Source organism: Globicephala melas, chromosome 1 (assembly GCF_963455315.2).
Source record: "Globicephala melas chromosome 1, mGloMel1.2, whole genome shotgun sequence".
Classification (NCBI taxonomy): domain Eukaryota; kingdom Metazoa; phylum Chordata; class Mammalia; order Artiodactyla; family Delphinidae; genus Globicephala; species Globicephala melas.
In genome coordinates this window covers 144,749,073-144,776,314 of record NC_083314.1, presented here as the reverse complement: position 1 = coordinate 144,776,314, position 27,242 = coordinate 144,749,073, and the positions used below count along the sequence as shown (strand labels likewise).

The following is a 27,242-nucleotide window of genomic DNA, read 5'->3' as shown; positions in this document are numbered from 1 at the left end:
AGAGTGATAGATTATGGATACAGTAGCTAACATTTATTGTGCACTTATTATATTCCGGGAACTATGCTAAGCACCCAGCAACCCTATGACATAGGTGCTATTATAATCCCCAAAGAGGAAAGTGTGGCCCAGAGAGGTTAAGTAATTTAGTCAAGGTTCCATGACTAGTTACTGGCAGAACTGAAATCTGAATCCAGGTCTATAACTCCAAAGCCCAGATTCTTGGTTACTCATCCATATAAGCCAGGATAAAACCTTTTGGACTGTTAAGCAGCAGAAACACCTGAGTTCCCAGAGGAGAGCAAAACTGTATAAAACCAACAAGGGATAGGCCAGGGGCCAGATACACAATAGCACTGGTGCCTAATGTCATAAAACTCAGAAGTTCTAAACTGGCCTCACCGCCCAGCCTTTGTACCAGCAAACGAGTCAGCTCTTGGGACACTTCTACCCAAGATGCCCAGGACTCACCCAAATCTGCAGCTTCACTCGCTTCTCGTGGCAGTAGACTGTCTTCACCTTAAAGTCAATACCCACGGTGCTGACGAAGGCTGGGGTGAAGGTGTCGTCAGCATAGCGGAAGAGGAAGGATGTTTTGCCAACACTGCTGTTGCCGATGATGAGCAGTTTGAACATGTAGTCAAAATTCTGGTCAGAAGCATCTTTGACTCCGGCTTTACCATCAGTCACTGAAGCCATCTGCAGGAGAGACCTGTGGTCACTCAGGAACACACCTCCAGTGTCACCCTGGATCACCTAACTCTTAATGGTCACACCGCCCTGCATACACTCACTCCACGCCCCAGCATCACTGAGGAAATACACACTACGCAGAGTCACCCCCTCACTGCACCTGCCCCAAATGTTGTCTCAGGACTGGGGTGGAGCCCAGCGCCTCCCATTTATTCCTTCAGCAAATATTTACTGAACACATTGTTCTGGGTCAAGCCCTGTGCTGGGCACAAGGAATACAAGTATGAATCAGCCATGGTGTCTGACCTCTGAGTGACCACAGATTAGAGTAAAAAACTCATAAACACAGAGTAACAAAGCAGTGGATAAGTGATAAGACAGAGGGAAGCCTTGGCTGAGGAAGCCCATGAGAAGTATCTAACCCAACCTGGAGGCATGGTGGGCAAGGAGAGGCTCCTGTAGGGGTAGCTCCTAAGCTGAGTTTGGAAAAAAAAAAAAAGGCCAAAACAGCAAGTCAAAACAAGGGAAGCAATCACAACGACCTCATACCATCCTCCACTCTGCTGCTAGTCGTCTTTGTTTGTTTACAAAAGAAAATCTCTTCTTTGAAAGTATATATCCATTACAAAATGTTAGAAAAAAACACAAGAATGTAAAACAGAAAATTTTAAATTACCAGACACGGCATCCACTCAGAAACTGCCACTGTTAACATTTGAAGTTTATTTCCTCCTTTACTTTTTCACGCACCAGAGTGCCATCTATTTTGAAATTATACCTTATTATTTAATTTAAAAGGTAATACATTGTAGTATACCTAGGCCTTAATATTACCAGCAAATATTTGTCAAGTACTCATTATTTCCCATGAGAGATATGATGGTGACAATAACCATATAACAGTTCCCATTTATTGAGCACTGCGATATTGTGATATAATAAAAGACATGTATTTGGTCTGGGTTCCTGGTTCCAGGCAGAGCTCCTGAAAGCTTTGCAACCTCTGGAAATGCAAGTGAGAAGTGTCTTGTTGTGCGCTGATGAGATGCCTGGTGGCTGGGGCTCCAGGACAGCCTCAGAGTGGGGGCTGGTTGCCAGAGGCACCAACCACATGATTAGAGGGTTGGAACTTTCAGCACCACCCCCTAACCTCTGGGGAGGGGAGAAGGGCTGGAGATTAAGTTGATGACTAAAGGCCAATGGCTTAATCAATCATGCCTACAGTAATGAAATCTTCGTAAAAAACCCTAACCAAAGCGGTGTGGAGATCTTCCAGGTTGGTGATCACGTTGATGTGCTAGGAGAGACCCTGGAAGCTCCAAGACACCCTTTCCCCCTACCCTGCCCTATGCATCTCTTCCATCTGGCTGTTCCTGAGTTGTATCCTTTACACTTTTACAATAAACCAGTAATTAGTATTTTAAAAAAAGGGTAATACACACACTGAAAATAATTAAGACAAACTTTACTATTTGCAAGTATTACTTTATCACCATCTGCAATTTGCATTATTTTCTTAACTTTTTGCATAAAAAGAAGGTAATGGAACCTAAAGGTTTACAGTGAAAAGTAAGTCTTGCTTCCACCCCTGATGCCCAGTCTCTAGTTCCTCTCCCCAGAGGCAAACATGTTAACGATTTATGTATCTTTCAAAGATATTCTTTGCATATATAAGCACAGAGGTCTGTTCATACTTTATAAATATATATATATATATAAATGATAACATACAATACATTCTAGTCTATATCTTCCATGTATATTTTAATAGCTGAGATAATTAGTTTTGTATCCTGCTCCTTTTCATTTAACATTATATCATATACTGAGATTTTAAAAATTCTTCGTAAATATGATTTCAATTGACTACACTTTACTCCATCCTATGGTTGTGTCATATGACCAATTCTTTAAAGTCATATATTTATTTTTCTGTTCTTAATTATAAAAATTAAGTTGCAGTGACCATTTCTTTACATATTTGTTCTCTTTCCTATTTATTTCCTTAGGAGAGATTCCTAGAAATGGAACCCCTGGTCAAAGAATAACTCTACTAAAACACAGATTTTATCCTTACCTCAATTTCCTTTATCTTATTTTATCCTCTAGATAGACCTGGGAGATAAAACTGGAAGGACAAAGATTACTATCCCCATTGGATCAAGAAGGGAACTGAGGGCTAGAAATTATAAGGATTTACCCAAGCCTCACAACTAACAGCTGAGACTAGACCTAGTACCATGACATAATATGGGAGAGGTCAAAATTCCTGCTCTATTCTTCAGCTGAATTCTTGGGTGAGTAATATCAGCTCTCTAAGCCACAGCATTTTACCTTACAACAGAGAAAATGCCACTTACTTCAATGAGCTATGGTACCAATAGCTATGGTATCATATGTAAATAATCTGGCATGGTTTCTTGATCTATGGGAGGTACTCAATAAATATTAATTCACTGGCTTTTTAATTCACTTCTGCAGTCAAATCTTGTTCAAGTGTCCTCTCCCTGATCTGGGCTCCATAATTTGAGCCTGTTTTACAATTAACTGTCTGTCTCTCCTTCTGGATTCAGCTGAGTTTTATCCATCCTTATACCCTGTCAACAATGAACCTAGAGTAAATCCTTGGGCATGTTACTCCTTTCAGTAAACATTTATTGAACATTTGCCATGTGTCAGACTATTGATGTAAATGTTGTATTATTGGTTTTCATTTTTCTGATGCAGCTGTTTGCACTCTTAGATTACTGGAATTAGAAGAGATTTTAGAGTGGCAGCTTTATCATAACAAAAAGCCTGGCTACTGATCCCAGCTTTCCCAGTAACTCAATGTATGAACTTGGACAAGTCACCTAAACTCTGAGCTTCAGTGTCCTCATCTATGATATGATCACATTACCTACTGCAGAAGGCTGCTGTGATTTTTAAATAAGAAAATGTAGGAAAAGAAGAAGTAAAACTGTCACTGTTTGCAGATGACATGATACTATACATAGATAACCCTAAAGATGTCACCAGAAAACTTCTAGAGCTAATCAATGAATTTGGTAATGTTGCAGGATACAAAATTAATGCACAGAAATCTCTTGCATTCCTATACACTAACAATGAAAGATCAGAAAGAGAAATTAAGGAAACAATCCCACTCACCATTGTAACAAAAAGAATAAAATACCTAGGAATAAACCTACCTAAGGAGGTAAAAGACCTGTACTCAGAAAACTATAAGACACTGATGAAAGAAATCAAAGATGACACAAACAGATGGAGAGATATACCATGTTCTTGGATTGGAAGAATCAATATTGTGAAAATGACTGTACTACCCAAAGCAATCTACAGATTCAATGCAATCCCTATCAAATTACCAATGGCATTTTTTACAGAAGTAGAACAAAAAATCTTATTTGTATGGAGACACAAAAGACCCCGAGTAGCAAAAGCAATCTTGAGGGAAAAAAACAGAGCTGGAGGAATCAGACTCCCTGACTTCAGACTATACCACAAAGTTACAATAATCAAGACAATATGGTACTAGCACAAAAACAGAAATATAGATCAATGGAACAGGATAGAAAGCCCAGAGGTTAACCCACGCAATTATGGTCAACAAATCTATGACAAAGGAGACAAGGATATAGAATGGAGAAAAGACAGTTTCTTCAATAAGAAACTGGAAAAACTGGGAAAACTGGACAGCCACGTAAAAGAATGAAATTAGAACACTCCCTAACACCATACATAAAAATAAACTCAAAATGGATTAAAGACCCAAATGTAAGGCCAAACACTATAAAACTCTTAGAGGAAAACAGAGGAAGAACACTCTTTGACATAAATCACAGTAAGATCTTTTTTGACCCACCTCCTAGAGTAATGGAAATAAAAACAAAAATAAACAAAAGGGACCTAATGAAACTTAAAAGCTTTTGCACAGCAAAGGAAACTATAAACAAGACAAAAAGACAACCCTCAGAATGGGAGAAAATATTTCCAAATGAATCATCGGACAAAGTATTAATCTCCAAAATATATAAAGAGCTCATGTAGTTCAATATTTAAAAAAAACTAACAACCCAATCAAAAAATGGGCAGAAGACCTAAATAGACATTTCTCCAAAGAAGACATACAGATGGCCTAGAGGCACATGAAAAGATGCTCAACATCACTAATTATTAGAGAAATGCAAATCAAAAGTATAATGAGGTATCACCTCACACCAGTTAGAATGGGCATCATCAGAAAATCTACAAACAACAAATGCTGGAGAGGGTGTGAAGAAAAGGGAGCCCTCTTGCACTGTTGGTGGGAATATAAACTGATACAGCCACTATGGAGAACATTATGGAGGTTACTTAAAAAACTAAAAATAGAATTACCATATGACCCAGCAATCCTACTACTGGGCATATACCCAGGGAAAACCATAATTCAAAAAGACACATGCACCCCAGTGTTCACTGCAGCACTATTTATAGTAGCCAGGTCATGGAAGCAACCTAAATGCCCATCGACAGACAAACGGATAAAGAAGATGTGGTACATATATACAATGGAACATTACTCAGCCATAAAAAGGAAAGAAATTGGGTCACTTGTAGAGACATGGATGGACCTAGAGATGGTCATAACAGAGTGAAGTAAGTCAGAAAGAGAAAAATAAATATCGTATATTAACGCATATATGTGGAATCTAGAAGAACGTTACAGATGAACCGGTTTGCAAGGCAGAAATAGAGACACAGATGTAGAGAATAAATGTATAGACACCAAGGGGGGAAAGTGGAGGGGGTGGTGGTGGTATGATGAATTGGGAGATGAGATTGACATATATACACTAATATGTATAAAATACATAACTGATAAGAACCTGCTGTATAAAAAATAAATTAATTTTTAAAAAAAAGAAAATGTATATAAGGGTGCTTCATACCTACACTGTGTGGAGAAAACTACACCTGGCCTTGCATAGAATCCAGTTGGAAAAGTGCCTGCCTTTATTAGCTATGTCTGCCATAGGTGCAAGGCAAGAGTAAAAAATACTTTCAGCTCCTGGTCTGATCCACTCCCCTTCATTTTCAAATAAAAAAAATTGAGGCTCCACAAGGAGAAGTGATTTGTCAAAGGTCATACAAGTCAGCTGGAGCATCATTACTAGAACTTCTGTCATCTGATTACCCCCAGATTGGACTGGGATTAGGGAAAATAAAAACTACAACAATTTTAGGGTGAGTAGAAAAGCATCCCCAGCACCCTGAGATCTCTTTCCTAGCACTTGCCATACTGTACTGTCAACATTTGTTTATGTGCACACAGCATAGCTTTCCCAGAAGGTGGTATGAAAACAGGGAGAGCTGAGAGGTACGGTTGGAAGGCAGGTTCATGTGGACGCCCCCAAGGGGATCTTCTCAAGAGCGGGGCAGGGGCTACACAGACATTCGGAAGAGAAGTAAAAACCACCCCAGCAGGCAGCTGCCGCCTGAGGCAGATCTGAGCAGACAGGTCAAGGCACAGGTGGTGTCTGCAGAACTGCATTTGTCAGATAAGCATCAATCAGCTCTTCTCTCTCTTTTTTGACAATCACATAAATGACAGAGCTGGGTAGCTCACTGTCTTCTGACAAGCAATACAGATGAAGGCCCAGGGAAGTCATATCTGGTCCTAGGCTGGGGGAAAGAAGGAAATGGCTCCTCCAAGGGTTGGTGTGAAAAACAAACAACACTTTGAGTCTGATAAGCATCTAAGGAAGAACCTGACTTCAGGCAGAAAAGAGGAGGGAAGAGGAGACAGCCTTAAAATCCAGCAAGAAGAGATCAACTGAATACATGTAGTGAAGAAGTAAATGGATGAACTTCTCTTTTGAAGGAAAGAGCACAAGACAAAGTCAGAGACACCTGGGCTGAGCCCTGGCTCTCTAAGCAATTGTGTAACCTTAGGCAGATCACACCCTGGGCCTCAGTTTCCTTATCTATAAAATGAGTTAATAAAGTGACTTCCGGGCAAACTATTGGAAGAATTAAAACCAGTACATGAGAGAGGCAGGAGCACAGCCACAGCTCAATTAGTCATTCAATCAACATTCATTGAGCACCTACTGTGTGCCAGGCCCTGTGCTGTACTCTGGGGGGATGAAGAGAAACCACAGAAGTTCCAGCTTAGAGGAGAAACCTTCTTAAACATCCTCTATAGGTTGCTGGTGTCTCCCTTCATATTGTAATCCTTAAACTGGAGATTTATTTCTTGGACTGGAGATCATTTTATATTTTTGCCTGCTTCCATACTGTTTCCTCTGAACATTCTTTCCTCTGCCGCTAGCTAAATCCTTCATGACCAGGAAGTCTTCCCTGACCTACCATCCTCTGGCAGAATGTCTTTGCTAGGGCAAACTCAGCACCAAGGCTTCCCAGTACCACAGACAGGGCTTTTCACGGACTTCCATTGTCTTCCTCCCTTTATAGGCTCAGAACAGGTGAGCAAACACACACACACACACTCACACACACACACACACACACACATCCAACTCCTTTTACTATCCCCCACCCTTTTCCATCTGGATTCCAAGAAGCTGGGATGGATGGCCCTGTCCTTCTCCCACTCCCCTCCACACCTCTATTAGCTGCCACCTCCCTCCCTAAAATCTCTTCCCACACTTGGACTCCAGAACAGAGTCAGCCTGTGGATGAATTTCTCTGTCAACGATTCTCTTCTTGTCTCTGACCCCAGGTAGCTGTGTAACAGGGTCCAGTGCCTGCACCCCCTCCTCAGCCTTCTGAGGAGCTAAGACACAGCTACCAGATAGATGCCCTTGGACTCCACTCTGGGCCCCAATCATCTTCCCACTCCCACACCACAACCCACACCTGGCTTCCTCCGCACCATGACCCAGCCCATCTACCAGCCTAAACTCTCCAAGTTCCCCGACAGTTCCTCCACTCCCGGCTGCCAACCCCTTGCTCTATTCCAGTGCCTCTCCATGCGCCACCCCTAGCCAGAACTCAGGTGCCCACAGCCCGTATCCAAGGCCTGGGCTCTCTCCCTCCATCAGCTCCCCAGCCCCTTTCTCTGCAGCCTGGATAGACCCAGCCTTGCCTCCCACCTTCCCATTCTTCCAAGCTTCCCACCTTCAAGCACCATCACTCTCCCGCACTCAGGTTACCCCCTTGCCTAGACCCACCTGGCCTCCAGCACCACACCACACTCACTTTACCTTCTCCCGGCCCAGCACCTCCTTCCTGCCCAGCGCCCCTTCCCCTCACCATCTCACTCCTCTCCAGCTCGAAACGACCCCCGCCGGCCAGTCCCCTCCCCTTAGCTCTTCACTTCCACGCCTCCCTTCCCTCGTTCCTCTCAGTCCTCTCGCTTCAGCACCCCCTTCCCCGCCCCTCGGCTCACTGGTACGCTCTTCCCGCACTGTCCCTCTCAGCTCCCTCCTTACCTCTCCCCCCATCCCCCCGCCCGTTTCCCCCTCAACGAGCCCTCACTGCGCTCCAACTGCCGCTCATCCTTTTCCCGAGCCCCGGCGCCCTCTTTCTCTTTCCCCCAATCCCTCTGCCCCTGCCTTTGGAGCCCTCCTTGCGGCCCTCACAGCCCGGGTAGACGCTCCTCAGCCCCCCCTCCCCAGGCTACGCGCCCCTTCACTGCCGCGGTGCCTCTCCTTAGTGGCCTCGCCTGGCCCCTTCTTGGTGTTCCCTCCGCTGCCCTGTGCTCCTTCTCAACGCCCACTCACAGTCCTCAGCGCCCTGCGCCGGGAATCGGTCCCAGATCCTCCCCGGGCGGGCTGCCGGGCCGCGCCCCTTACCTGGGACTCCGGGTGAGGACGAGCGGCTCGCTCCCTGGCAGCGCCGCGGAACCGCTGGACCTGGCGGCGGGCGGCAAAAGGCGCAGTGGGTTCGCGGAGCAGGGCGGTGCGGGGCGGGTCTGGTCCCCACCGCAGCGACTTCGGGCTGAGGCTCGGGCTGCAGCTGGGCTGGGCCACCACCGCGACCAGGGCCCACCCATGCCCCGCCCAGGGGCGGAGTCCCTATTCGCCGGGCCCCCAGCTCTGGGCAGGTGTAGGAAATCCGAGGTATCTTGGGGGCCCGGCGCTCCCCAATATCTGGGTGACTATCGTGATTTATCTTAATTCTCACGCCTCCTTCCATACACTGAACTTACTAGGGTGATCAGAGAGCTTCTATGATAGTGTAGGTGATGATGGGTTTGTAGCATGGCCATTTCTAAAGCACTTCCCTGTCGTTATACCGCTTCATCCTCACAAAAGCCCGGGTAGAGAGGCAGAATCTGGACGGCTGTCTACAGGTGGAAACGAAGCCAGAAACCTGGGCATTGTTCTCTACCCTATGCACTCCTTCACACCCTACATCCCATCAGCCTGGTGATGACGCCTCTGTAACATATCCTATCCCTTCCCCTCTTCTCCGTCTCCACTGTTCTCGCCCTGGTTCAGCCCTCATCACTTCTTGCCTGAACTAATGCAACAGCCTCCTAATGGGTCTCCCTGCCTCCACTCTCCAATCCATCCTCTATGTTGGCAGCCTGAGTGATTGTTCTAAATGTCACCATGTTACCATCAACCCTGAAGAAACAAACAGAAACAAAACATTTTCAATGGCTCCCCATTACCAACAGTAGCCTGGAGTGAGAAAATGTTCTTGCCTGGTCATTAGGAAGTCCCAACTCTGTCAGAGAAGGCAGGTCTAAGTGGTGATTAGCACCCCACCCTCACACGTGGACCTGGACTTCAAGTCTTCCTGAGGTCACAGGAGCCAGCTGCCAGCTTTGGTTTAGAATCATCATCCCTCCCCATACTCTTCCCCCTTCTCAAATCTTAGAAGTCTTGAAAAAGAATATATATATATGTATATATATATATATATATATACATATATATGTATGTATATATATCAGAATCACTTTGCTGTACACTTGAAACTAACACAACATTGTAAATTAACTATAATTCAATTTTTAAAAATCTTAGAGGCCTGAGTCATATACCAAAACAATTATTTCCCACATTCCGTTATGACCTGATACACAATTTGTCTCTATGGCCCAAGGAACCACCCAGTAGACAGCCCCTCTCGTTGTCTGACTTCTCCCTCAGACTCATCCTTGAACTGTTCTGAGCTTCTCCACCCACTCCCTTTCACTCACCTCCCCACTGTCCTCATCCTGGCAGCCCTTCCACTGTGCCCTCTAGAATCCTGTTCTTTTGTCAACAAACTCTCCTACACCCTCTGCTTCTTCAGAGAGTACTCAGGTTACTTCTTTACCTTTGTTAAAGCTTGACCCTCCTCCAGGACTCCTCCTGTAACCCTCTGCAGGAAGGCTTCTCACTTTCTCACTCCCCATACACCACAGGACCAGGAGGTGGGGTCGGCATTGCCACTTCCACACTTGTACAAAAATTCCTCCTCCTTTGGTCTCCAGCCATACCACCTTCCACCCTTCCTCATCAAGGTCATGATTGACCTCCAAGTGCTCCTATGCATTGAAGATTTCAGCCCCTGGCTCATGGTCATTCTCATTAGCCCTGTCTTGCCATCCTCCTGGTGCCTTCGGTAGCCATGTGGTTTCCTGATCCCTCAGTCCTTGGTCTCCTCTTCACATTACCTCCCATGGTCATACCTTGAACTTCTTAATCACACAGAACTAGTGCCTCTGTGATCTTAAAATCAAATGTCCTGCACTGCCTGCTCCCTCACTCCCTTTCTCCCATAAGGCCTTAGTTTCCTCATTTCAAAATGGGTGTCATGATAATGATTATTCATTCTTCACAAGAATAACGAGATAACACATAAAACCATCCTTTTAGAGTTGAGAGACAATATGAGAACAGATGGTATTGTGTTTACATTGCCTCAGGTCTTCACATCACTTTCTCCTTCTTCCCTGAAAGGCCATGTATTAAAGTGGACAGAGCACAGACTTGGAGCCAGACAGATATGGTTTTCAATCCGTTTTACACACTTACTTGCTGTGTGATCTTATGTAAATCACCCCATTTTTCTGACACATGCACCTCATGCTCATGTGTAGAAAGAGCAATAATGTTGTGAAGATCAAATAAGAAAATGAGATAGCTACTGGAAAGCACCTGACAGGCACATAGTAAGCCAGGCACATAGTAAGCCCTCAATAAATAGAAAACACTGTGGTTATAACAGAACAAAAAAATGCTATTTTCTTAACCACAACTGCCTTCCAAGAAAGGTAGACCCTAATGTTCAGAGGTTCTTTTGTCCTACTTAGGACCTTGAGGAGTGTGGATATGTAAGTGTGAGAGAAGAAGGGAGACATCAACTTGCTCTGTGCAAAAAAAGGAAAAGAATTTGGAATTCACTTAGCAATATGGGTGAGAGAGGTCATAAAGAGAGCTGGGGGAAGGAAAGGAAAAAGATGAGTAAGAAAATCATTGTAAGGGTAGGTGCTACATGGATAAAGGGTCAGAAGAAACCCTCCCATGGCAGGTGTACAAAGGGTGTTTAAACACTGGAATGCATTAAATGGGAGAAGCTGTTTGTTGCACATATAATGTAACCAATTTCTGTGACTCTCAAGAGTTCAGTAAAGGCCATTACACTCAGGAATGCTTTCTGAGAGAGGAGTTGTAAGGATGAGTGAGTGGGAAAATTGAGCAATGAGCTTTGTTTTTCTGAGTTGAAAAAGGAGAGTAGAGGCAGAGACGAAGAGAGCACAAGCCCTCGTGGAATTTGTGGAAATCTCCAGGAGGTCTTCCAACTTACAAGGGTTATCAAATGTAAAAATCAATGTAAAAATCGAGGTTCAAGCTCACTGCTTTTAGATCTTAAAGGGGGAGGGAGGCCATATCTGACATTTGGGCTGTGTCATTTGTGCCTCCCTATTGACTAGCAGGTGACCACCAGAGAGAGTACAAAACTAATCATACTATATTGGACTGTCTTCACTTCCAGATCCAAATGCCAAGTAAGAATAGGAAGAAAGACAAAACGCTACCTTTTGTCTTCAATCAGATTGGCTAACAGTTATAATCATTAAGACCTTAAAATATACTGGGCTCATTCATATCTTTTGTCTCATTTAGTCCTCAATACAATCATACAAGGTATGGATTGCCATCCCCTTTTTATAAATGAGCAAACAGAAGTCAGGAAGTTTAAGTGACTTTCCAAGGTCGCACAACTGGTAAATGGCAGAACCAGATACCAGGTCTGTCTGACTCCAAGTCCAGGGCTCTTTCTATTAGACTCCAGAATCATGGTTGCTTGGTGAACACCATTTGTGGTTAAGAGTCCTACAAACAAAATTACCTTAAATCTTTTCTAGCTGCCAGAGCAATCAGCCTTCTCTAGCTCCTAGTTTTTATATGAAATATAAAAGTGATACTTTTTATTGAATGAGAATCAGTCACTTAGAAAAGGTAGTAGCCTCGTTGTAAATCAACTATACTTCAATATAAAAAAAGAAAGAAAGAAGAAAAGAAAAGGTAGTAGCCTAAGTGTGGATTGCACTTGGAATGTTCAAATCTTTACAAGGTTCAGATCTACACCCCAGCGTGCGTCCCTCATGGCCAGCCTAGGAATGCAGATATGTTGGCAGGTCAAGCGTTTTTCTCTCGCCCCTTCAGTGGGTTGCCTCATATAACAGGGGAGCTGGAGCAGGTGCCAGAAAGTCACCAGAACATGTAAAGCAGCTCTAGAAACATAGGGTTCACGGGAGGAGTGGTGGAAGACAGGGCTGGGAAGAAAGGCAGAGACTAGATGGCCTAAGGCCTTGTAAATCATGTTAGAGGTTTGGGAAATTACTTTGCAAGCAAAAGGTTTGAAGCAATGGAGTAACCTGGTTACATATGCATATAAGAAGAATAGCTCTGACTGTGGTGGGTGTGATAGATGGGATGCGATGAGTAGGGAGCAGGGAGAAAGGAGATAGGGAACAGTCAGAAATTGCTTTTAAAATCCAGGTGAGAGATGAAGAGGACCGGAAATCATGTCATAGCAGTGGGGAAAGTGGAAAGTACAGGGATTTGATTTGTATTTAGGACCTGGTGGCAGATTAAATGTGAGATGTGTGGGAAAGGGAATTGGCATAAACAACCAGGTAGACAGTGAAGCCATTTACTGGTAACGGGAGCAGAGAAGTTGTTTTAGTTATCTATTGCTGCATAACAACCACTCCCAAAAATTCAGTGGCTTGAAACAGCAATAATTTATTATTTCTCACAATTCTGTGGCTGGCTGAGTGGATTCATCTGGTGATTTTACCTTGAATCACTCGTGAGCAGCATTCAACTGGAAGGTCACTCCAAGGCCTGGCATTTAGTACTGGCTGAGGGCGAAGCGCCATGGTTCTTCTGCATGCGGCTTTTAATCCACTGGTAGGCCAGAGCAGTTTACATGGTGGTCTCGCGGCAGTGTTCCAAGAGAGCCAAGGCAGAAGATACAATCTCTTGAGGCCTAGCCTCAGAAACTGCATAGCACTCCATATACTGCATTCTATTGGCCAAATCGAGTCACAAGCCCAGCCCGGATTCAAAGAGCTCTGAGTGAGAAGAAGAGCAAAGTCGCATCACAAAGGGGTATGAATAGAGAAGGGAGGAATCAATGGCCTTTAACCAATCTACCACAGGAATGGGAACAGATCTGGATAAGGAGAAAAAATGATAAGTATCTCAAACACCACTTCATATACTAATCATTCCTTCTTTCTTCTCTGTGCCTCAGTTTTTTAATTTGTAAAATAAATGAAAATGCATGCTGAGGACACTGCCCCATCATCAGGGCATACCGCTGTCAGCAGGGGAGGAGTCTGAGACACACACACACACACACACACACACACACACACACACGAAGCATTCAACATGTGAATATTCAGAACCCAGGTCCCACCCACCACCCCTCCCTCTTTCGCCCACCCTACCAATCCTTCACCAAACCTGTCCGTGATACTTCCTGAGAGCTCTCCATTGCACGGCCACAGCTTTCTCACTGTCCTATCCCCACGATAGCCTCCAAACTTCCCCTGTAATCCACACTCCATACTGCAGCAGAAGACTCTTCCTAACCCAGGTTAAATCTGTTAATGTGCACATATGGCCTCTTGTGGTCTGGCCTCAACTACCCTCTAGCCTCATTACTGGACACTCCCCCATCCTGCCCTAAGGCCGAACAGCATAAACTACTTTTGGTTCTCAGAGGGTGACCTGCTCGTAACATCTCCATGAATTTGCCTCAGTTTCTCCCACTACCTTGAATACCATTCACTCATTCATTCATTCACTCACTCACTCACACAACAAATATCACCTGAGCACCTGCTGTACACCCAAGTGGATAACAAATGGTCCCTGACACAAGTTGCTCAGGGTCTGGTGCAGGATAGCAGGCTGTAAGACCTACTGTTCTGCGTTCACAAAGGCATAGGCCAAACTGCAACCCAACATGACCTCCTGGATCATTCTTAGAAGGGGTCAGGGGATATTTGCTCAATAAATAGGCATACAAATATTCACAAAATGTATCTTACATCCACCGTCTCATTTAACTTTCACAGTAAACATATGAAGTGGGGACTGATTCATACCATCCTGGATGTGAAGAAGAAATAAATAGCCCGTGGTTTCTCAGCTACTGAAAGTAGGGGAAGCCAAGACTAAAATCAGCCACATTAATGGATTTGGCAAGACATGGCTGTTTTCTCACTTTGGGACACATCAACGGGGAGGAGCCTCAGAGTTAGGCCTCATGCTAGGAGGCAGGTCCTGGGATGCAGAGTTGAGACTTAAGCTGAGTCTTCGAGGATAAGTAGGAGTTAAACTCACAGAGAAGGAACCCAGGTAGAAGGACCAGCATGAGCAAAGGCCAAAAGTTATGAAATTATATGAAGGCTTCAGGGAACATCAGGGACTGTAGGTCTCTGGAAGCACAGACATGATGGGCACAGTACAGGTGATGAGTGAGGTGGGAGGGTAAGTGAGAGCCAGAGGTCAGCCAGGGCCTGGGGAGCCATGCTAAGGATGATGGACTCAAAGATCAGGGCAATGTGGAGCTGTTACACTGCTTTCTCCAGGGGGAAGATGGCCAAATTTACGCTTTAGAAAGAACTCAGCTTATAGAATGGAGATGGATCAGAGGTTCCAAGATACAGAGGACAAGGAGACCAGAGAGAAAGCTGCTGCAGTGACTTCAAAAGAAATTGAAGTAAACTAGTGTGGGATAATCAAAAGGACATAAACTTTGGAATCAGAGAGGTCTAAGTTCAAATCCAACCTTCACCATTTGCTAGTTATGTGATTGAATTTCTCTTGATCACACAGGTTACTCATCTGTAAAATGGGGATAAGAATTATTTCATTGGCTCCTTAAGAGAGTTCAATTAAAAGTGATAATGTATGTAAATTAGGGGGTGATAAATAGGATATTCAATTCAATAACATCAGATACTTTAAGGGATCTGACAACTCATAACTAAGTATATCATGATTGCCAATGATTTCTCCCTTCAGATACATGTCTAGGGAACTTACGAACAGTTGCACTCGCTTAGACTCTATAAAATAAGTCAGGTTGCCTCTCTAATTTTGGAAAAACATCTGTTTCCTCGTTCTCAGAGGGCTTGCTGAGGGATGCTGCTTAAGATGCCCTGTGACCCTTTGCAAAGGTTCAGTCTCATACTCCCCCTTGTGCTCTAAAGGGGAACTGCAATCTCGCTGGACTGACCAGCAGTCATGGTGCTGACATCAGCTTGAACATAGGGGCTGAAAGGAAGGGAATTGACGTTTGGTAAGCACTTACCATATTCCAGAAACCTTCTGAAGTGCCTTCCATACACTATCTCATGTCTCTCATCAACCATTCAACAAGAGGAGACTGAAGCTCAGCTAGGTTAAATGACTTTTACAAATATCCATGGATAGTAAGAGAGAAAGCAGACCTAAACAAAGGACAGAACTGGAAAAGCTGGTGATGTTTATTGCATGATAGAATAAAATACAACCTCCTTAACAAATTCAACTAGGTTCTTTTCTCTCTAGATTTATCTCCCACCACCAACCCCCTTGGTCCTTTTCTCTGGCCATATAGAATAACTTATACTGTAAGTCTGCAATATAAAAACTGCTTTATACATCAGCATTTCGCATAGGCTTTTGTTTCTACATTGAGTGCCTTCCTGAATACCCCTCCTTTATCAAGAAGACTCCTCCCTACTCATCCTTGTATCCATCTCATCCTTACTTGGAGGGAATTTAATCACTCCCTCCTTTGTACTACTTCTGGACCTTAGGCTTGCAGTTGGTACATGATAGCTAAAATAAAATGTTCAGCCCTAGGAAATTAACAGTGCCCATGCTTTAACACAATTATTCATTTATGGTATACCAGGCATGGCTGAAGGTACTGAGCACTAGAAATACAGTAACACGCAAAACAGATACAGTCCCCATTCTCACAGAACTTACACTCTGATAAGGAAGACAGACATTACACAACTAACCATATCAATAATTACCATTGTGATCATTGTTTTGAAGGAAAAGTAATGGGAGATATAAAAGAAAAAGCTGTTTTGGTTCCATGATCAGGGAAGATTTCACAAAGCAACATTTAGGTGGGATTTCTGAAGAATGAGTTAGGCAAAAATATGGGGAAGGACACTGCAAGTAGAGGGAATAGAATGTGTAAAGACCATGAGGAACCTTGAAAAATGGAAAGAAAACAAATGTGGCTGGAATATGTGATAGAATGAGAGAATGACTTGCAATGAAGCTGGAGAGAGACTTGAGAGCCAAATTATACCACTCACTTAAACAGTATTATTGATTTTGGACTTTATCCTGGGAGTAATGGAGGAGAGACAGTGAAGAGTTTCAAGCAGGGAAATGATATAACCAGAATTCTATTCTGAAGAGAGCAGTCCCTGTGGAGAACATGTGGAGAGAGGGGCAAGGATGGATGCAAGGAAACCAGCTAAATAGCTATTCATTTATTTAGCCATCTCATTAATGTTTATTGAATGCCTACCACGTGCCAGATTCTATACTAGGCTTTGAGGATACAGCAGTGAACAAGACAGACAAAAGCCCTGCCCTGATGGATCTTACACTAAAAGTCTAGGTGACAAATGCTGGTGGTTTAGACGATGGTGGTGATGATGTGGATGAAGAAGAGTGTATTAGTCAGCTTGGGCTGCCATCATCCAGTACCACAGACTTGGTGGTTTAACAACAAATTTATTTTCTCACAGTTCTGGAAGCTAGAATTCTGAGATCAGGGTTGATTTCTTTCTTTCTTCTTCTTTTTTTAAAAAAATATTTATTTATTTATTTGGCTGCTTCAGGTCTTAGTTGCGGCATGCTGGATCTTTAGTTACGGCATGTGAACTCTTAGTTGTGGCATGTGGGATCTAGTTCCCTGACCAGGGATCAAATCCAGGTCCCCTGCACTGGGAGCGTGGAGTCTTAGCCACTGGACCACAGGGAAGTCCCAGGGTTGATTTCTTAAGACTTCTCTTCTTAGCTTATAGAGGACCATCTTCTCCCTGTGTCTTCACATGGTCTTCCCTGTGTGTGTGTGCCTGTGTCCTAATCTCTTCCTGTGAGGATATCAGTCATATTGGATTAGGGCCCACCCATATGACCTCATTTTAACTTAATTACCTCTCTAAAGGCCCTATCTCCAAATACAGTCACATTTTGAGGTTGAGGGTTAGGACTTCAACATATTAATTTGGGGGAGGACATGATTCAGCCCATAACAAGGAGTGAATGGATTTTTTAAAAAAATATTTAGGACAGAGAATGAACAGTAATTGACAATTAAGGAGTAAAGAGAAGGAGATGTCAAGGATGAGTCTCAGGTTTCTGGCATGTAAAACAATAGGGTGGTGCTATTGACCTATTTGATAAGGAACACTGGAAGAAAGTTCACAAGGATCCAGTTCCTCTTTTCAGTCGTTGTGGTCCTTTTAGGGTCCTAAAGCAATGTACAAAGATATGATAGTTTGGCCAGCAGCATATCACAATATTTATTGGCACATGATATCAAATATATGGGGGAATTGTATCATCCATAAAAATCTGAATTAGAAAGAGAACTTTCAAAAATGATTTTGTCAGCCAGACTTTCCTCATTCACTTCGAAATTCCATATCTCCTCCCATTACCTTAACAGGAACCATTTAGGTGGAGTTATGAAGGCCAAAGCCGGAGTGTAACAGGTAGAATGTCAAAGAGAAAATGAGGTGAGGAAAGGTTGACAGTGTGGGTCAGGCTGGAGAGACACATAAAGTCCACGGATGGTTTGTTTTTAGATGAGAAATAAGTGTTTGTTTAAGTTTGCATAGGAATAATCCAATAGAGATAGAGAGATTGATGATATAAGAGAGAAACATTTATGGCAAAAAAAAAACTGAGGACAGGGAAGGGCTGACTCCAGAGCTCAATGGAAGGATTAGCCTCTGATAAGTAGAAACCATCTCTTCCACTGGAATAAAAGGATAGGAGGAGAAGATGAGACAGATACAGGGAAGGTCTGTAGATTTATTTACCAGGGCAAAGTTGAGGAAGTTATATCAGAAGATCTGGATAAGGTCAAAGTGTAATGGAAGATATTGATCAGTTAGGTTGAAAGGATAGATAGGTGGTTGTGCTCAGAGAATGGAATTTCTGATTCAAGGCTTCAAAGGTAGAAGAGTTTTGAGTGATAATGAGACCATTCGAGTCAGTGGCTGCAATAGAGTGGAGGTCATTGATGTGAAGGAGGCCAAATAAATGAGAAGCCAAGATATTAGATGAAGGTTTTTTTTGTTTTTTTTGTTTTTTTTTTGCGGTACGCGGGCCTCTCACTGCTGTGGCCTCTCCCGTTGCGGAGCAGAGGCTCCGGATGCGCAGGCTCAGCGGCCATGGCTCATAGGCCCAGCCGCTCCGCAGCGTGTGGGATCTTCCCGGACTGGGGCACAAACTCGTGTCCCCTGCATCGGCAGGCAGACTCTCAACCGCTGCGCAACCAGGGAAGCCCTTAGATGAAGTTTTTCATGGCTTTTCATGGCAAGTAATGGGAAGCCAAGCTTCAGCTGACTTAAATTGTTGGAATATTAGGTCATATATCTTGAAGTCCACAAAGTGGTATTCAAGGTTGACTTCATCCACTGGCTCCAAACGTGTTTCACTGCAGTTTTCTCATTATTTCCCTCCCTCCATGTGTTGGTTTCACACTCCATCTAGTAGCAAATAAAAATATCCTGTGAGGGTTTCCCTGGTGGCGCAGTGGTTGAGAGTACGCCTGCCGATGCAGGGGACACAGGTTCGTGCCCCGGTCCAGGAGGATCCCACGTGCCGCGGAACGGCTGGGCCCGTGAGCCATGGCCGCTGAGCCTGCGCGTCCGGAGCCTGTGCTCCACAGAGGGAGAGGCCACAACAGTGAGAGGCCCGCGTACCGCAAAAAAAAAAAATATCCTGTGAGACCTCTCAGAATTTCTAAAATATTAATTTTAAATCATTCCAAGAGATACATTGTTATCCAAACTTATTTAGCCATGGAATGCCTTTCTAGGGACACTAGTGTTGCATGGAATATGCTTTGGAAAATGCTTCTATAACCTTGCTAGACAACAGTTGTTGACTATTACAGTGGCTAGCCACAGAAACTTACTCTGGCTTATGTAAGAAAAAAAAGAATTTATTAAATAACACTGACTAGGGACTTCCCTGGTGGCGCAGTGGTTAAGAATCCGCCTGCCAATGCAGGGAACATGGGTTCGATCCCTGATCTGGGAAGATCCCACATGCCGCGGAGCAACAAAGCCCGTGTGCCACATCTACTGAGCCTGCACTCTAGAGCCCACAGGCCACAGCTGCTGAAGCCCGCATGCCACAAGTACTGAAGCCCACACACCTAGAGCCTGTGCTCCACAAGAGAAGCCACCGTAATGAGAAGCCAGCGCACTGCAACGAAGAGTAGCCTCCGCTCTCCACAACTAGAGAAAAGCCCTCACGCAGCAACGAAGACCCAATGCAGCCATTAATTAATTAATTAATTTAAAAAACATAACACTGACTAGATCATAAACTACCCAGGGATGCTGGAGAACCAGGTTTGGGGTACACATTGCAGACATGCTGGGGAAGACACCATGGCTGTCACCACTAAGTACTAAACTTGTACTGCTTGAAAACCACTAGCCTCCAACACTGGACACCACTGTGGGCATTATAACCACCACTGCCCCAAGAACTCAGTCTTCCTGCAAATGCTGTTGTCTGTGCTGCAGGAAGGTGTATCTGATTGGCTGAGCCTAGGTCATTTGCCTATAGTCTAGCTGCAAAGGAGGCTGGGAAAGCAATTATCTAGTATTTCCAACTTCTAAAATAGAAAGAGAGTTCTGTCTCCCTCCAAATTTATAAGGTGAAGGATTTCTTGAATCTAAGAAAGATAATTTAATGGCTAAAAAGAATTTTTTAATGGCTACATAATTTCTTTGCCCAACTTGAACTATATTATTTCCCGCCTACCCATATTTACACTTAAAAGAAAAAAACACTTCAACATAATGCAACTCAAAATGCAATTACCCACTCACCAAAAGCAGTGCAACCCAAAGTCTCATTATTTACTACATCCAGTTACAAATCTAGAACTTCTAAGTGCTATTTTTGGAATCACACCTGTATATATGATATCTTAATCAGGAAGTTCACTGCTATAATAAGCAAGGTTCTATTGTGGATAATAGGAACCATGCTAGCTATTTTAATCAGAAAGCATTTAATACAGGGAATTAGGTACTAAAAAAAAATCACTGAAATGACTAGAAGAACAAACACTAAACTGGGCCCCAAGGAATGACTCCAAGACATCGTAGGCTGTCCCGACATGGGAAATGAAAGTTTTACATCACTCGGGAAGGAATCTGCCCTCCCAGGTTATGGTTTCGGGATCACACCATCTTGGCCACCATCTGGAAATAAGCAAGCCATTGTCCTCCTGGAACACTGCGATAGCTACAACCTGGGATCAGGAAGCTGCTGCCAGAACACTTGTCTCCAGAGCCACATCACACCTGCGAAGTCACACCAGCAAAATGGAGGCCTCACAGTCTGCCAACTCTTCCCCAACAGTTCCCAATTCAATCTCACATGAAAGCATCACTGTAAAGTGAGTGCACTTTAGAGGCAATACTGAGTGAGACAGCATGATGGTGACTAAGATGGTCAGCAAGCCCACAGATGGTGGTACCAAAGCAGAAGCTTGGCAGAAGGGAAATCCAGATTAAGACTCTCTTCCAATAAAATCAGATCGTTGCTTCATCCAGGATAAAAGGAATCCAGTGTAATTAAATTGACACGAGGGGGAAATTCCCTGGCCGTCCAGTGGTTAGGACTCAGTGCCTTCGCTGCTGAGGGCCCAGGTTCAATCCCTGATTGGGGGAACTAAGATCCCACAAGCCATGCAGCACAGCCAAAAAAAAGAAAGGAAAAAAAAAAAAAAAACCGACACAAGATACCTTGCTGTTGGAGTCTCTGGATTGTGTCACCAAGTCCAAAGGTTCAGTGTTGGTTGCTGCAGCTGACAAGTTAGGCGCTCAGCAGTGACAGGTTATCCTTGGAGAGGCTGCCTAACTGTGATCAGTGGCCCTGATGCTCATGGCCTAGAGTGGCATGGGAGAGCAGCCCAATTATCCCGCCCAATGAAGGGAAGAGAAGTGGTGCTGAGGAGCTGAAAGGGCCACCTGGACGGGCCTTGTTGACAAGATAAAGGGGCAGGGTGCGTGGACTGACCACTGGAGACTGATAGGAAAATAGACATCTCAGCAGATGCCTTCGTGGAAGGATGTGCCAGGACCAGGTAGGATGCATTATACCTCAGAAGATGCTAGCATGAGCAGTGTCTCTTATCTGATGTCATGACACTGTTTAATTCTCTGAGATTTAAATGCCATCCAGGGAAGGAGAAAAGAGACAAAAAAAATCCTAAAGTTGATCAAGTTTCAACCTCAAATAACCTAAAAAAGCTTGGACCTGACTGTAAGTGGTTTCTCTGTCTTCAGGCAGAATGGCAGTTTGAAAGGGAATTGTTATTGGAATAGACAATTATGTTTCTATTTTTGTAATTGTATAAGTTGGCTTGAAAATTTATACTTGCTACACAGCATAAGGCATTGATGCAGTCCTTGAGTTGGCTGACTTGAATACAAATTGCCTAGTATGGTGTAGTAGTTAAAAGCATGGTTTCAGGGGCCAAATTGCCCACATTCAAATCCCAACTCTGATCCCACTAGCTTAGGTAAGATACTTACCCACTGTGTGCCTCAGTTTCCCTATCTATAAGGCAGAGATGATGATGATGGCAATAGAACCAAATCCATCAGGTTATTGTTAGGATTCAATGAGTTAATACGACTGGATGATTTAGAACAGTTTCTGGCACACAGTGCTGTATAAATGTTTGCATCTTTAGGTAAAGAATGTTTGAAACCTTTAGTCTTGAAACTTCTATGGTTGCATGATCCCTGAAAGAATTTTGGAAAAGTCGGTACTTTTTTTTTTTTTTTGCAGTATGCGGGCCTCTCACTGCTGCGGCCTCTCCCGTTGCGGAGCACAGGCTCCAGACGCGCAGGCTCAGCGGCCATGGCTCACGGGCCCAGCAGCTCCGCGGCATGCGGGATCCTCCCGGACCGGGGCACGAACCCGTGTCCCCCGCATCGTCAGGCGGACTCTCAACCACTGCACCACCAGGGAAGCCCAAAACTAGGTACTTTTAAGTTGACTCTTTTGAGATCTAAAAGCTTCATCATTTAAATAACGGCAAAGGACATAATTTCTGGTGTACTGTAAATATTAACATTTAGAAAAAGCTGTTATGTCACTTAAAAAAAATGTATACGCTAGAGCCTAAGTACCACAGGAATTTTATACCCACCTTATCCACTTAATTTTTTTTTTCCACTTAAAACTAATACATGGACAGGCTCTTCTTAACGGTTGGAAATTTTACATTATTCTCTTTCTTCTTGAACTTGCATTTCTTTCACTCCACCCACAGAATTATAAGCTAATGTAATGCATTTATATGCTTAAAGTCTCTTATTGATCACCATGTCATACCTCTCTATAGTAAATTTATGTATTTAATAGGAATTAAAATGCTAAAATTCTTATAGTCAAATTCTTTGAGTATAAGAATCTAAGTTACATTAGACAAGTTTTGTACCCTAGTTTACAACCTCTTTATCTTTCCCCCCATTTGGCTGTCACTGTGGTAACCAGCTACGTTTGGAGGTTGAGGACACCTCTATAAAACTGCATTCCCTTATCTCTTGCTTTCTGCTTCCAAGGCTCTTTGTTACCTCTGTGTTGACGTTCTTCCAGGAAATTAGCTCCTCTGAGGCAACCCTGGATCAGAGAGGTAAACAGCTCAATAATAAATCCTATTTTGGTTCTCCCTCCTGTGCTTCACTTTCCCCAGTCTCTCATTCCTGTCCCCGAGAATCTCTTCCTAGAATATATTACCCGTACAGGCCTTATCTCAGGCCCTACTTTTAGGGGAACCTAAGCTAAAATCTAAGAGTTAAAATTTTTTTTCCAGATTCAATTATCGTTACAAGAATTATTAGTATGTCAATGAAAACAATAAATATTACAAATGTTAATAATTATTAAACATAAAAAGTAAAGTTTTATTAAAATTGCATCTTAGTGACATGACTTTTTAAAATGTCATTCATATATCTGTGGGAAGAATATTACTTATGGCTAGAATGGGACAGGATTCAGCATTAACTACTTTTTATATCAAGAGTATTCTCAAAATGTTAAAAACTTAATTCTCGGACAGATTTTAAGCACATGCCAAAATTTTAACTTATTAATCAGGACCAGAAAGATGACAAAACCAGTTCAAAGTTGAAATAAGATTATTAAATCAGATACAAAATTGGTTAATGACCTAAAGGCATTAAAGCTATAACCTATGAGGTTATCTTCTCCCTGGGAAAGAAATCATTTGCTTCTTATCAGTTTTCTATAAATTGACATCTAACTCTATAGAGTTGTAAAATGTGTGTGCCCTAATTAACAGTAAATAGTAAATCAAACTAATTTGTATTCTCTTAGAAAGTCAGATAACCCTTTAGGGAGGCTTGTTACTACAATGCTATACAATAACATTAAAAGTTTGGAACAATTTTTCTTAACACTAGTTATTGCGTTTAGAAATATAAATGCTTAGAAATGTTCACATAAATAAGTACATGAGAATGGAAGTTTTGTTAGTGCAATAGCATTAAATTCTTTGAACTCTTACTGAGTTATATGCCAAAAAATCACAAGTGACCTAACATCAAAAATTTAAAATACCAGTTGATACATCAATTAGGCCCTCTTTTAGTCATGTTGTAAGCAAAGAAATAGAAAACACTTACCTTGTGGAAGAATTTGTTACCCATTCATTAAAGTCATTCACTTTCTCAGTTTCTGGAAAGTATACCACAAAGACATCAAATACTTATTAACTACCTCTCAAACATTTTCACTTGCCTTGGAGGTACACCACACAACCCAAATGCCACAAAAAGGGCTAAGAAAATCTTTGCCAATGCAACATGCTTTGATAAACTGTGTTCATCTTATCATGTGCTTCAAGTGTATTTTAATGAAACACTTGTCTTTCATTCAATTTATGGAAAAAGTATTATATATTAGCTAAATGGCCAAGTCAGTCTTCACTGTTAAGTCAATCAGCTACATCAGTCTTTCATTTAAAAAGACTTCATTTTGGAGAGTTAGAGTGTTTTATTTTATTTTTAAATTTATTTTATTTTATTATTTATTTTTGGCCACATTGGGTCTTTGCTGCTACGCACGGGCTTTTTCTCTAGTTGCAGCGAGTGGGGGCTACTCTTCATTGTGGTGCGCAGGCTTCTCATTGCAGTGGCTTCTCTTGTGAAACATGGGCTCTAGGCATGTGGGCTTCAGTAGTTGTGGCACACAGCCTCAGTAGTTGTGGCGTGTGGGCTTAGTTGCTCCGAGGCATGTGGGATCTTCCCAGCCCAGGGCTCGAACCCGTGTCCCCTGCATTGGCAGGCAGATTCTTAACCACTGCACCACCAGGGAAGCCCCAGAATAAGCGTTTTAAAATCAAATGTATTAGGAATTCGCTGGCGGTCCAGTGGTTGACTCTGCGCTTCCACTGCAGGGGGCACGGCTTCCATCCCTGGTTGGGGAAGTAAGATTCCATATGCTGCACGGTGCAGCCAAAAAAAAAAGTAATTCATTATCTCTAAAATCAAAATGTATTGATATATACATACAGTAAAATGTCTATATAGAGTTTACAGTTGGATAGGTTTTGACAAATACATACACCTAGGTAAGCATCACAATCAACATTTGCATCACCACAGCAAGTTCCCTCACGTGACATTGCAGTTAAATTCCTCTCCCCACACCCCCAATCTCAGGTAACCACTGATTTGATTTCTCAGACTACAGACAAGTTTTGCCTGTTCTGAAACTTCATATAAATGTACTCTTTTTTGGTCTTTTTCACTCAGCATGTTTTTGAGATTCATCCATGTTGTTTTATGTATCAGTAGTTTGTTTTTCTTTATTCTGGGTAGTAACCTTTTGTATGAATATACCACAGTTTATCCACTTATTTGATAGGCATTTAGGTTGTTTCCAGTTTTTGGATATTATGAATAAGGTTTCTATCATTCTTGTACAAGTTTTTGGTTTTTTCAAATATTTATTTTGGCTGCACCGGGTCTTAGTTGCGGCACAAGGGATCTTCTTTGCGGCATGCAGGATCTTTTTTTAATTTAATTTAATTAATTAATTTATTTTTTTGCGGTACGCGGGCCTCTCACTGTTGTGGCCTCTCCCGTTGCGGAGCACAGGCTCCGGACGCGCAGGCCCAGCGGCCATGGCTCACGGGCCCAGCCGCTCGGCGGCATGTGGGATCTTCCTGGACCGGGGCACAAACCCATGTCCCCCGCATCGGCAGGCGGACTCTCAACCACTGCGCCACCAGGGAAGCCCGGCATGCAGGATCTTTAGTTGCGGCATGCAGGCTTCTTAGTTGTGGCATGTGAACCCTTAGTTGCGGCATGCGTGTGTGATCTAGTTCCCCAACTAGGGATTGAACCCAGGCCCCCTGCATTGGGAGCATGGAGTCTTATCCACTGGACCACCAGGAAAGTCCCTCTTGTACAAGTTATTGTTTTTGTTTTTGCAGACTTCTGTTTCATATAAATCACATAATCCTGTAATCCTGGAATTGCTGGGTTGCATAGTAAGTGTACATTTAACTTTATAAAACACTCCCAAACTGTTTTCCAAAATGTTTGTACCATTTGACCTTCCCATCAACAATAAACTGGAGAGTTCTAGTTGCTCCACATCCCCTCTAAACTTGGTATCAAGTTTTTTTAATTTTAGCAATTCCAGCAGGTGGGAAATAGTATCTCATTATAGTTTTAATCTACATTTCTCTGTTGCCTAATATCACACATTTTCACATGCTTATTGGCCATTCTTATATCTTCTTTTGTGAAGTATCTGTTCAAGTCTTTGCCCAGGGGCAACAACGTAACTTCATTTTTCAAGTCAAATAAACATGTTAACATGAATCTGTATGACAACTATCTTAGTTTCAAATCCTAACTCTAAAACTAATTCCAAATTCTAAGAGGTGAAGACCTGTCATGAATTTGTCACTTGGATGACTTCAAACTTCCTTCTCTTCTCCTTAGACCTCTCCCGCAGGAGAAATGCCTTCTTTAATAACTGGGGACTGGAAGAAGCAAATTTTCGTCACTTCCACACTACAACATTTCTGAATTCAAAACATCTCCAAATGGTGCAAACTGCCCATTTCTAATGTTAGGTTTTACTCTTGACAAACTACGCTTATGACAACTATGTACAAGACATAAAGCCTTTCTTTAATCAAGAAAGCTTAGTACTATTTCAATTTACCTTGGTTTGGCACCCCAGAGGTGTTTGCATAATACAGCAATGCACCATATTAAAATTCAAGGTAAGAGGTATGCCTTTCTTCTGTGAAGTGGGGAAAGGTGAATAGTGAGTGATAAGGGAGGTGGGAATGAACCATCTTGATGACATATCCTGGGAAATCTTTTTTGTTTAACTGTGGTAAAATGTATGTAACAAAATTTAAACTACTTTCAAGTGTACAGTTCTGTAGCATTAAGTACATTCACATTGTTGTGTAACTATCACCACCATCCATCTTCAGAACATTTTCATCTTTCCCCACTTAAATTCTGTATCCATTAAACACAAACACCCAACCCCCCTAGTTCCTGGCAACCACCAGTCTTCATCTCTATGAATTTGACTGGTACCTCATGTAAGTGGAATCATACAGTATTTGTCCTTTTGTGACTGGCTTATTTTACTTAGCATAATGTCTTCAAGGGTCATCCATGTTTTAGCATGTGTCAGAATTTCCTTCCTTTTAAAGGCTGCATAACATTGCATTGTATGTATATACCTCATTTTGTTAATCTACTCATCTGTTGATGGACCCAAGTTGCTTCA

The 27,242-nt window shown here is 42.8% G+C and overlaps 1 protein-coding gene across 3 annotated transcripts in view; it reads right to left on the bottom strand.

Moving 5' to 3' along the window:
* RAB3B (RAB3B, member RAS oncogene family) overlaps positions 1-27,242 on the bottom strand; it is an 86,221-nt gene that overhangs the window by 51,098 nt on the left and 7,881 nt on the right. The window contains exons 1-2 of one of the 3 annotated variants that reach the window (XM_060305579.2): positions 12,946-13,487; positions 472-699 (exon numbers count right to left, since the gene is read on the bottom strand). In XM_060305579.2, coding sequence (XP_060161562.1) covers positions 472-699 — 228 coding nt within the window. In that variant the 5' untranslated portion in view covers positions 12,946-13,487. Of the gene's footprint in view, positions 1-471; positions 700-8,495; positions 8,688-12,945; positions 13,488-27,242 lie in introns of those variants that run through there. The other 2 variants (XM_030870131.2, XM_060305571.1) reach the window with 2 other exon arrangements.